We start from the raw sequence: 13,117 nt of genomic DNA, 5'->3' as shown, positions 1-13,117 counted from the left end.
TGGTTTCTTCATGGATAGCAAGAAAAATTATTTCTTGTGTGTGGAAGCAAATCCTTTTTTAATTTTTCGCTTATGAAATATACGATGAGGAAATATTGTAATCGTCCGAACATTCGATTTCAAGATCTTAACGAACCTACATATCTACATATATTATCTCTCTGAGACTGAAAACCAAATCTTTCAAATGATATCTGTCTGTTTACGAATAAAATTCTTCAAACACTCTTTGAACAAGATGGGTGAAATTTTGTATATGTTTTTGTATATGTTTGTTTGTATATGTACCAAATGTGTTGGTTTTAATCAAATTTTGAATAAAATACATACATAGGAAGTTTATCTATCCGAATATAATTGACCATGATAAGCACAAAATGCAAAAAAAATAAATGTATAAAATTTGTTACATAGTTTTATCATCTAAAATACAGAATTGTATCAAATGTTGTACTAAATCCACCCATGGGTTGGGCCGCCTGTCATTATATATATTCGCATTCATTTAACCCACAAAAGGATTGATTCAGGTAAATGTATCTAGATATATGTGATCTTCTAAAAAAAGGTAGTTCTATATCATATTTTGATTTCAGTCTTTTGATAAAAAGACGTCTATATATTCTATAAGTTTTTCTTCAAACAAATCTTTCATGTGTTTTTCATACGAAGCTATAACTCTAAAAATAAAAATCTGGACACTCGAAGTCCTCAAGATCCACCATTATTACATCGGGCGAAGGAGAAATAACATTTATTTGGGAATATACAAGAAACTTTCAGGGAAACCTCTTGACCTGATTTAGAAAGATATAAATCGAGGAAAATTAATTATAATTAATATTTTTCATACTTTTAGCCATTTTATTTATCATACACATCTAAGAAATATAAAAAAAAAATTCTTAGGTGCAAGCCCTTGTGTAATTATTTCAGTCATTATTATTAAACTAAATTTGAAATGTTACGTGACTCGCCATCCAAGCTCTGGATTATCAAAAATAATACAAATGCTGGACAAGTATAGACGTGACTAAGAGGTGTAAGTTTTCTTCATAGATGATAGTTGCGAATGTAGTGTTTGTGATTTATACGTAAATATGTTAAATTATCTCTTATTTTCTCTCAATAAATTTGGGAAATGCTTCAATGATTTATTTGAGTATAGTTTGTAATCGATTGGAAGGTGCCAAGGATTTTGTCAGTAACTGATACAAGAGAGATCTAATATATTTCTTGTAATTATATGTAAGTGGTGCAGTGAAAAAAGATTAGAGAAATCTGAATTCAAGTAGTTTTTTCGCACGAAATTTTTAATTTAATTTTAGTTCTATTAACGTCCCGTTTTAAAGCAACATTAAGGCTATTTTTGGACGGACCTCGTAATTTTGAACCGCGATCAGATGATGCGGACGACACCTGAGCTGGCACCCCTCTCCATACTTCCACACCACACCAGCGGGTGAACGTTTGGTCCCGACAGATTTAACGTGCACCAGCACCGCTTATATGACGGTTCTTCGGTGGAATAGGGACTCGAACCTGAAACCTTTCGGTCCTGAAACTTTACCACCAGGCCACCAAGTATTGAAATATTAAGCGATAGGGAATAGAGACGTTTAAGTGAGGAGTGAATGCGGCACCCATTCAATCAACCATGATCCCACTTCTTCACTTTTTAATTCCTCGTGTATGAAGTATGTAGAGAAGAAGTATTGAAAGTATTTTCACATTCAAACTCGCGATTTCGAAGAATCTCCATATTTCAGATTTCTCCGAGTCCTAAAAATAGATTTTGGGATTGGAATGGAGAATTGCTTTTAATGACACTAGAGCCCCGAAAGGCTATACTGCATCATACACGTGATCAATAAGAAAAAAAATTGTATGAAAAAATTCAAAGAGCCATCAATAAAAAGAACAAAAGATGCTTAAAAGTCTATGATAAAAATGTAAAAAAAATATGGTGACGCCATAGACAATAAATAATATGGAGTTTTAGATAAAATGGTTAAAACCAATTGCCTTTAAAATCTTAAAAATATTTTTGTGAGGAATTTTCCACAACAACATTGGCATTTACAGTGATGAGAAACATTTACAGTAATAAATAATATGGAGTTTTAGATAAAATGGTTTTAACCAATTCCTTTTAAAAACTTAATGTTTTTGTGAGGAGTTTTCCTCAATAACGTTGCATGTCCGGGTCCGAAGAGTTAAAAAAAGGTAAACGATGATGATTAAGATCATCGATAAAAACATGACGAATCGCTGAAATCACTTAGCAATTCGAGCAGAAAGGAACTCGCCGAATAAAAAAAATTTGAACTTTTAGCGAGATGACCAATAGATTTTGGGAATCATATCTGTTTATAAACATGGTAATTCAAAACCGCTTTAAATTTTTTTTTAAATAAAATTTTGGATACCAAATTTGTCAACTTGTGTCGAATTGTGAAGGAAAACCAGAGAAAGAAAGAAGTTTGTATAGCTTTCAAATAATAAGTGTACATGATAATCAAAAAACATTAAAAAAAACTTCGAAGAATAAGTTTATGTTTGAAACTATTTTAGCATCTAAAGTATCGATTTGTGTCAAATTTTAAACTAAATTTCTTAATGCGTTGACCATCTATCAGTTTTCACATGCATGGACACTTAATAGCTTTGTATTAACTTAATAACTTAATATTTTGCTATTAGTTTGCAGTTAAATCTGTTTTCGAAATATATACCAATCACATGAATTTTGTATAAGTTATTAAAAACATTCAATATAAATAGATAAGAGATTACATATTTAAATTATTACCCTTGAATTATAAATATCTTATTCTACATAATATTTTTATGTATTTAAAATAAGCATTTTATTTTGCATTAACTAAATGTATCTATTCTTGCTCAAATTTCAATAATTTTTAAGTTCACTGAATTTAAAACTTTATTTGATTTCAAGCCGATTGTTATTTACGTATCATTATATTATATTAAATAGTTCTAAATGCAGTGCTAATGTATTTTAAAGCGGTATTTTGTGTAAGGATGACTGCATATTTTGAGCGAAATTTTGAGTTTCTCATGAAATTTTGCACAATCACCAAATATAACATTAATTGCTGTTAAGTCCAAATGTTATTACTTAAATGCTAAAGTTTTTGTTTTTTTTTAGATTTTTTTTAATCATTCATGTCTTTACTCCTCAAAAGTTGAGAATCAGGAATTAGATCATTCAAATAACATTTTAACATATTTCTAAGCTTTCGATATACAAAAGTCTAAAAGTTTCCATAGATTATATATTTTTATTTTTACACGCGTTTCAAACAGTATCTTTCATTACTTCCGTAGTAATTCTTTGCATCTGGTAATGTTGTCCTCCTGATAATAAAAAAAACACCATAGTTTGCTTTTTTTTAAATACCTTTTTCAAGAATTTTCAATTTTATAAAATATTTCTATGCAGTTTTAAAACAAAAATTTCCTTTTCGTTTATTTTGTTTCATATTTATAGCAGAGAGGAGAAAATTCATTTTTTTTTTCATTTGTAGTTTTTAAGGCTAGTTCAGAGATAAAATTGAAAAACAGTAAAAACCTCTGTATACAAAACACTAACGTACGTTCTACTTATTACGGAATGGCAACAATAAAATGTAAACATATCGATGTACGAAAATTTCAGCAGACTGCTTTATTCAGCGTTTTTACAGCTGCGCATAATTCAGCTCGCCATCTCAAACACTTCATTCTGTCAAAAGATGTAAAGAAATTAGGAAATAAATTTTAAACGGAATGTTTAATAATCGAGAGTGAAAATAGGCTTAACCATCACTATGGATACTCGCTATGACTTATCTACTGGAAACAGATGACTTCCAAAAATAATAATTTCCCAAAAAGGTTTTTGCATTATCTTAAAACTCGTAAAAGTATCTCTTGAATAATTCATTTCTATACAGTTTTCTTTTCTTCGCTTTTAATAAATTCTTCAAGCTTAATTTATAATGTTACAATACCTTTAATGTTAGGTTTGGTTTGAAAAAAAGCTTTTAAAGAGTAATGCCCACTTTAATTGCATTTTTAATGTTATGAAATTCAAACTCATTAAACATAAATCGCGTACTTTTACTAATATTAAAATTAAGATAAAAAATTACCTTTTTTTGTTATTAATTGCGAAATAGAATTTTCACTTACGCTTATATTTCATAATATATGTAATTTTAATTTGTTCCAGAATGATTCATTTAAAGTCTTATTTTAAGTCGTATCAATTAAATTAACATTTTAAAAAATGCATTCCATATTAATCTTTTAATAACTTAAAAGATCAACAATATTGGCAAGCAAACTGTTCCTCCAAAGGCGGCAAGTGATTTCAAAAAACGAGAAAAGCAATGTGAAGGAATTAGGAATAATATATTCTTTTATTAATTACCAATCCAATTAAAGATCGTTAATTAATATTCCAATTAAAGATCAAGAATAAATTCATCTTTAATTGGTATAAAATCTTCCTAAAACGTAACTTGTCCCTGTTCGAATGATGCTGAAGTAAACATTTCTACATAAACGCCAAACCTTTTAACAAATACACCAAAAACTAACAAATACATTTAATGCTTGACTCAAAAAAAAATATTTAAGCTATACGTGATACACATAAAAGTAATCTGAATTGAGAACATTCATTTCATCCATCAAGAGTGACTAAATTATACCTCAAATACAACAACGTTTGCAACAGAGGAAAAATGACAAAGGTAATTCGTATTTTACCTCATTTTCCTTTATGTATTTATTTTTAATCATTCCGCATGTTTGCAAATTAGGAACAAAAACTGATAAAATCAATTTTGAAACCCATTTCTTACTTAACAGGCGTGAAAATCCCAATTAATTTACGTAATCCTCTTAAGTAAGTGATTAATGGGATTATCAGAAATAATTGTTTTTCTGTATCCCCCGCAATGTATGGGCTGTTTATTTAAGGTTGCACGATATCCGTTAATTAATTGTGTCAGTATGTAAATTATCGCTTTTCAATTGATTACTAGTGTTACATTTAATGCGGAATTCGATGGTTTGTTTCGTTAGAAATGGGAAGTACGTGGGAGATGAGAGATGATTTATTTTTGCATTTTTATCAAAAATAACCTTAGCTTAGTTTTCGAGGAAGCTAAGTAAAGATTTACAAAAGTAGGAGGTACTTTTGTAAATCTTTACTTAGTACTAAAAAATACATATTTAGATAATGTCCGTCCATCTGTCTGTGACAAAGAACTTAAAACTGCTTTGAGCTAGACATATGAAATTTGGCATACGGTCTTTATATTAAATTTGTAGATTTCTATAAAATATTGAGCAAAATCCGCTTAAAGGAAGCCTGTCTGTCCGGCTGTTCGAATATGATTTAACACGATAACTACAAAAAGAAGAGAGCTGGGCAGATAAAATTCAGTACACAGAATTAACATCTATAGTCTAGACACCTAATAATTTTGATCCAAATCCCACAAGGTATTGTCTGTCTGTACTTTTAGAAACATGTAAACATGATAACTCAAAGACAGAAAGACTTAAATAAATCAAATTTGGAATAGAATTTTGTGACTACAATTGCAGTTCTATGTCACATTTTTGTTTCAATCGGTTGTTAAAAACGCGTCTAAAAACCAAAAATTCAATTTTCGGATACTATTAACCGCATGCCAGGGACTAATCGCCAAAATCCTTGCCAAGAGATCACATGATAGAATCAATAAAAATGTTTAATTCGCGCCGAGATTATTATTTCGTAACTATTGAGCGCCAATATCGGCCAAGGCGTTCTCGGGATAACGCTTTCATCAGAGAGTAAGTGAGAAAGTTTTACGGACACTACTCCAGCTGGTTTTTATTGTAGCAATACTTAGTTTATGAGAATTTAATTATAATTATTCATTGCTTTGGATTTATTATGGGTTAGCTTATATATTTTTGAATATATCAAATGGATTTGATAAGTTCTTGGTAAATATCAAATTATTTGTTACTTTATCCCTCGCAAATGGCTCCTTAAAGAAGACATATTGCTATTTAAATCCCATAATGTGCACGGCAGGTGTTTCCTAAAGTATTCTTATAAGGATTCAAAAGGAGAGTCAAGAAATAAATGCGCAAACATTCCGACAACAATTTTTTGTATTGAAGCATCAAGGCAAAATGACTCATTTGAAAGAGTGGGACTCAACAATTATCTGTCAGTCAACGCATCTGCTTCCTCTGCCTCTAGAGATTAATCCGTGCGTCATAGTGAGAGTCAGGTAAATTGTATTTGAATAATGCATGCAACTTATCTTTACAGCGATTGTTTTTATCACCTACAGAAAAAATAAAAGAGAACGTATTCTCCATTTCATTTTCTTGTATACTTCCATATCAGGATATCACTTACAAAGATCTTCAAGATTGCGCTATGTGCTACACCATCAAATGTTTTCCAATTGATGTTAACAAAGATTGTCGAAGGAATCAATACAAATAATTTAAATGTATTCAACATTACCATTGCCACTGACGATTTATTAATTCTGTTTAAACATTTTTATTTCACTTGACTTTGCCTTTTTTTTTCTAAAGTTCTAATTTTCAAATTTTACATACTTTTGTGTTCTCGATGAGAATAACTTTGTTCTAATATTATCAAAATTTGATTCTCAATTTCAATCGAATAACATAGTTGAATTTTAGTTTCATACACTTAGAATCACTTGGCAATGAATTTCAGAATTAATTGATTTTGCGATTCCATAATACTTATAAAAAAGAATTAAAAAGACTAAAATAATGGACAGTAATTTTTTAATCTAATTTCTAGTATATTATAAAAATTTGTTTTAAAAAAGTACTTTCATTAAATTCATTATAATGAATGTTTAATATTTTTTTATTTCATAATTCAGTGAAAATTTCGTAAATTGAAATCAATCAATTTATCTATTTAGATTTTTTGACAGCTATAACGCTAAAATATTTATGTATTTAATGATTTCATTCTGATTTATTTTCATATAAATAAATGCATTTAGATTTTAACTATATAGAAAGCCAACACATATAAATAAATGAAACCATTAAAAATATATTACCATTTAAGACAGGAATTTTGAGTTTCGTACAGGTACAATAAATAAAATTGATTATTATGCTTAGAAAAATCACATCTTTACTTTGAAGGACTTCACTCTTTTAGTGTTAGAAAATTTTGCTAAATTTCAATGCATCCCTGTTGCAGCGTTTCTGAGATGTATATGCATGGACAGAACACCACTCTAAACTCTCGTGAGTATAACACAAGCTGTACATGGCGGGCAAGAAAGAATAATTAAAAAAGTTTTTCCAAACTCAAGGAGATTTTAAAGTATCAATATCCGTATCATTATAACATCGTATATTAAAAGATAAAAATACAATGATTTGAATATGACCATTGCTTTCTCCCTCTTTTTTTTCTTGTAAATAAAATACGTGTAGTATTTTAATCTTCAAAAGAATTGTTTCTAAGGTTTTGACGAACATCGATGTAAAATTTAGATTTCTAAAAATTTATAAAATTATACTTTTTGAATTAAGTATGATCGCCTGAAAAAGAGAAATTGAAGGCAAAATGAACTTAGTGGATAAAGTATTATATGCAGTCCTTATAACAACACAGAAAACTTATCAGATTTTAGTCAAATCGCCATTCGGTATTTGTAATTTATGAAAGAGTGTATTCAATATTTTCACTGTATTAAAAACAGTCTAAAAAAACATTTATAAAGATTAATTTATTCGATATTCACTAATTACTGTTTGAATAAAAGTTTAATATTTTAGTTGTTGCTTTCATTTACATGAATTTTGCATATAAATAATGCGTGCGCTACTTGTTCTTTGAAAATCATCATTTGTCATTGTACAAAGGCAATTGAAATTGATTGAATTTTAAATATCGGAATTAAATTAATTCTTCTTCGATGGCTGTTAAAGAACATTTGTTTTAACCTTCACTTTTTTTTTTTTTTTTTTTTGCTTTAGTTATTATTTTCGTTTCAACTTAGTCTTAATTACAATTCAAATTACGAAACTCATTTTTATTTAGAGATGAAAAGTTGTTTATCTGCTAGATAAAATCGTATAAATTAATAATTAGTTCTTAATATGTTGTCATTATCAAGGACATATTATATATATATCAAATTTCCAATTGTCTTTACTACATATAAACACCACTTATAAATTTGAACAAAACTTGTTATACCTACGTAACTTGCAACTAAACATTCTTAAGTAGCATCTATAAAACTCGACTAAAAATATCAAGATCTTTTTCCAATGACAGTTTTGGATTGTTATTTATTGTTTTTATAATGTTCATGTTTTCCAAAGATAACTTTCGGAACCATGAGTAGAAGAAAATGTTTTTTAACAGTCCTAAAATTCCAAAAACTATTTTTTTTTTAATTTAGTATATTTGATTATTCTGTTATTCAATAATTTGGTTATATATCCTCTTTTACAGTTTTTAAAAAAATATTTTTAACCATTTATATAATAATATACAAGCCATTAAATATTATAAAAATGCAAAAGTATTTCATTTGGATAAAATAGCAACGCAAAAGTAATATAAATCAATAACTACAAATGTTTTCAATATTTCTTTTAATCTTAAATGATAGCATGCAAGTAAATAACTGCAATAACTAAAGTATAAAAAATCCTCATCTGAAATTATGAACAAAATACAAGTTTCAAAAATAATTGTATTACGACTCTTGTACTTTCAAAAAAAAAGCAGAAGAAAAAAAAATGTAGAGTTTGTCCAAAATTTAATAAAGCTTGATTGTTTTTATTACTTTCTCGTTAAATTACAATACGCGTAGAGTATTATAATCCACAAAAAAGTATTAGTCGATTACAATATTCTACGAGTATTGCAATCAAAAAAAGAAAATTCGAGATTTTGATTTCGTTTTTTTTTTTTTTTTTTTTTTTTTTTTGATGAATCCCCACGTTTTAAACTTTACGAGTTCGAAAAACAAATTTTTGACCTTATATCTATCTATGTCTAAGAAAAATAATTTAAAAACGCTTTGAACCAGTTTGGTGAAATTTAGTATATGAATGTTTACGTCAAATTTGTAGATTTCTGTTGAATTTTGAGAGAAATCCATTGAGAGGAAACGGTCCGACTACACGAATTTAACAAGACAACTACAAGAACTACAACATTACAATTAAGATACTCGAATTTAACAACATAACTACTCGAAAAAGATAACTACAAAACGGGAAAAGCTATATGAATGAAATTCAGTAGCAGATTTAACCTTTAAAATATAGATATCAATTGAATTTGAAAAACCAACATGAGGTTGATTTTCTGTTTACCTAGCATGTAAGCTCGATAATTCAAAAGCGCATTGACTTAAATAAATATATGAAATTTGGTATTTAATTTTGTGACTAAAAGCTTAGTTCTGTGTCAAATTTTGGTTTCAATTGGTTAGAAACAACGAGTCTAAAACACAAATTCCAATTTCGTGCACCTATTGATAAATTGCATGGATTAATTTCCAAAATAACAGTCCAAGATCGCACAATAAATTCAGTAAAAATGCCAAATCCACGCCAAAAATCGATATTTCGTGAACATTGTTTCCCAGTGCATGCAAGGCATTCCCAGATCTCCTCAAGGTCCACAGTTTTAGGATGGGAGATGACACTTTTTTTAGAGAGTATGCTAGAAAGTTTGGCGAAACCACACCTGCTTATTTAATAAAAGCCACATTCCTACTTTCATCCTACTTGTTTGTCACATTTTTAAATTAATGTAGTTATATATCTAGGCACTCAGATATGGCACTCAAATATAATTCCAAAGATTGGTTTTTGATTCTTGCAGATTTAAATGGGCGATATTCATTAAATCTTAGTACCTTTTTTCTCTTTATAACTTTATAATCGTTATGTCTTTTGCGTAGAAGAAAAGAAATAAAATATATTAGAGAATGTTTGAAGAAAACATAAGTAGATTCATTTGACTTACGATAATGATTCAAAATATCAAGAGGGTAATGTCTTTATTTAAAATAATTCGACATTTTTTTTGGAAAGTCAAATGCAGTTTCATATAATGTAAAAAATTAGAGATATGTATTTGTTGAAATGAAGGCGATTAACCATTTAAAATGAATAATTACCGATTAATGTCATTAACCTGTTTACAAAACTGACGGTTATGACTCACACTAATTGATTAATTTGATTAATTTTATTAATCAAATAAATTAAAGAAATGAAACGAAAAATATTTATCGAATAAATTCAATTAACAATTAGAATTGATTTAATGAGTTACCAAAATAACGTAGCTTTCAGAATATAATTAATAGTCGGTAATTGTAATTTTATCATTTTAATAACATTTTATCCTAATCTATTTTTAATTTTAAATGGATGTTTACTTTTTAATCTATGCCTTTAACTCTATATTGTGCGTTTTTTTATTTCTTAATTGCACTTATATGAATATATGCAAGTGATTCATTGTAAATCATATAGGAAGGATAACTTTGAACTTATTTCCTTGGTTCCAACAAAAAAAATTGTAATGCATAATTAAAAATTTTTCAGTTAATCTTACATTTTTATTTAAAAATAATTAAAAAATTTCTAGATAAAAATAATTAAATAATTAATTTGTTTCGAGTTAATTATTTAATGGTTGATAATTTGTTGAAAATTGAGATAAAATTCATGGATATGAATGTTTTAAATACTGTTTACTGTCCTAATTACTCATAGAAATGAAGCAAAATCGTGGAATAACAACATAATTAATAATTACGATAAAACGCTTTCGAAATTTTAAACATAATAATATTTGTAGATTTGCATACTGTACGTAAATTTCTCTTGTCAACACGTGTTATATAATATGCATAGAGGGAAAAAAATCATTCAAAGTATTCTACAGTGCATATCATTTGACTTACGACTATAAAATATGTCATGTGTCTTGCATTCATTGCTTCATTACTTCTTGCAAATCAATAAAGAATGTTTTTCAAAGTGTTAATTAGATTTTAAATTAGAAACTAAAAGAAATGTTAATATTTTTATTTATTAATACAGATCTATTAATGAATTAAAAAAAGCGTTTCAAACATTCTAGGGTTGTTTTTTTTTATATATTTTGCATTTTGTTGGAAAAAAACTAATTATTGAGGGATAAAAATTGTATGGAAACAAAATTAGTTTCTCTAATTTGAATAAATTTTAAAATATTTGAAATATATTTTACATTAATACTTTTCATTTAGTTACTGTAATTTTATTTGCGTTTGTACCGAAAAAATAAATACTTTTTTGAGTTTATGTTGCCATTACTATATAATTAAAAGTAAATTTTAAGTGTAATATACAGATAAGCGAATCAAATCCAAACTGTTCTAATGCAACAATATTTCGGTTTAAAAATTCGAATCTTCTTTTATTTTTTTTTCGCAATATGATTCGTCTGCACTTTCAATTATAATCCAATAAATAAGCGTTCTGTTCTAATTTCTGTTCCTACAAGTGTGTTGGTTACTTGTGGAATAATATTTTGAAAATTTAAATCTTATAAAAGAATTCTTAGTTCAGTAAATTTGAATTTAAAAAAATTATGCTAGAAAGATCTGGAAGAAAAAATAACAGAATTTCCCATTTCCAACTTTTTAAAATTAATTTTTATTCATTTTTCCTCGACAGACAGATAATCAAATCTCAAATTACTACACATTTTGCAAGATGACGTTTATTTATCGTTGCGTATAAATGCAGATTGTTGCTAAAAGTCTTTCTTACTGTGAATTATTTAGACTGACTCACAAGCTTTGCATATAAAGAGCGATTTAAAAAGTAATTTTCGATTTATTTCGGGAAAAAAACATTGTTAACAAGTTAGATATTGGTCCAAGGCTGGAATGTTAATAAACAAGGACTGTGTTTAAATTCATGTAATCCAATTCCTACGATAAATAAACTTCTAATCTGTTAATACTAAATAAGCTTTATTTATTAGTTAACCGAAATGGTGTTTTAACTTACCATTAATCGGACTTCATTTGTATGTATTTAAAACTCAGTTGTTGCAATTTTATTTGCTGGTACTTAATTTTAATCAGATTTTAAGAAGTTTATTATTATAAATTTCTTTAATGAGCACCAAAGCCTATAATAAATGCTTAATTCTAAATAATAAATTATTCATAAAATATAAAAGAATAATAATGTTTTAATTTTGGAATTTTTATTTCATTAAAAATTTTGTTTTATTTCGTTTCAAACATAGATTCAAGTGCTTACTGTACTTTTATCGATTTTTTCAAATATTAAATAATGTAACTTAAATAATGACAATATTGAATAAAGTTAATAGATGGCAATCATCTTCAAATCATGTATTGATTTTAAAGAACAATATGAATTTAATGTCATCCAAATTGAGATATTTGCTTCGCACGCAACTTTAAGTCACCCGATTTCGATATATTTTTATCTTTAAGATTTCCCTCATAGCAGAGTGATGTCTTTGGCTTAACCGTATTTAAAGTCTTTTATTTTTATCTTCTTTAAAGGACATTTTTTTAATTTATTTTCAACCACTTAACATATAAAATGAAGTCAAAATTTTCATTAGTTAGTTTGTATAAATTATTTTCTGGAATTTAGTAAAAATTAACTGCATTTATCAACTGGTTTGAAGTGTACGTATACATTACTCTTCCAATTAATTAATAAATTTCCCTTCTTAAATAATTTGATTTTAAATGTTTCTTGCTGTTTCGTATGTTTATTTATTTATTCCATTTCCTTTACAGTTCCAATTGCTTAATGTCTCAATGCAATATATAGCAATCATATAAAAGAATTTTATTTATCACTTACTGCTTTACTATTCCATGTGCCAAAAAAATTTATTCCTTACCACAAGCTTTTTTTTTTAGTAATTTAGTGCCCAAGGGATTAACTTTTTAATTTGTATTGCTTAAAAAATTAGACTCACTTTGAATCTTGAAATAAAATTGCAAAGTAATTAAAATCA

General features: G+C 27.2%; 2 protein-coding genes across 2 annotated transcripts in view; one reads left to right on the top strand and one right to left on the bottom strand.

Moving 5' to 3' along the window:
- Positions 1-13,117, bottom strand: part of LOC129976080 (uncharacterized) — a 67,015-nt gene that overhangs the window by 52,632 nt on the left and 1,266 nt on the right. The window lies entirely within an intron of this gene.
- LOC129975537 (uncharacterized) overlaps positions 6,205-13,117 on the top strand; it is a 63,304-nt gene continuing 56,391 nt past the window's right edge. The window contains exon 1 of the mRNA XM_056088597.1: positions 6,205-6,305. Coding sequence (XP_055944572.1) covers positions 6,205-6,305 — 101 coding nt within the window. The remainder of the gene's footprint in view (positions 6,306-13,117) is intronic.

Source organism: Argiope bruennichi, chromosome 7, assembly GCF_947563725.1.
Source record: "Argiope bruennichi chromosome 7, qqArgBrue1.1, whole genome shotgun sequence".
Taxonomy (NCBI): Eukaryota; Metazoa; Arthropoda; class Arachnida; order Araneae; family Araneidae; genus Argiope; species Argiope bruennichi.
The sequence above is the reverse complement of the archived record's forward strand: the minus strand, read 5'-3'. Positions and strand labels throughout refer to the sequence as shown.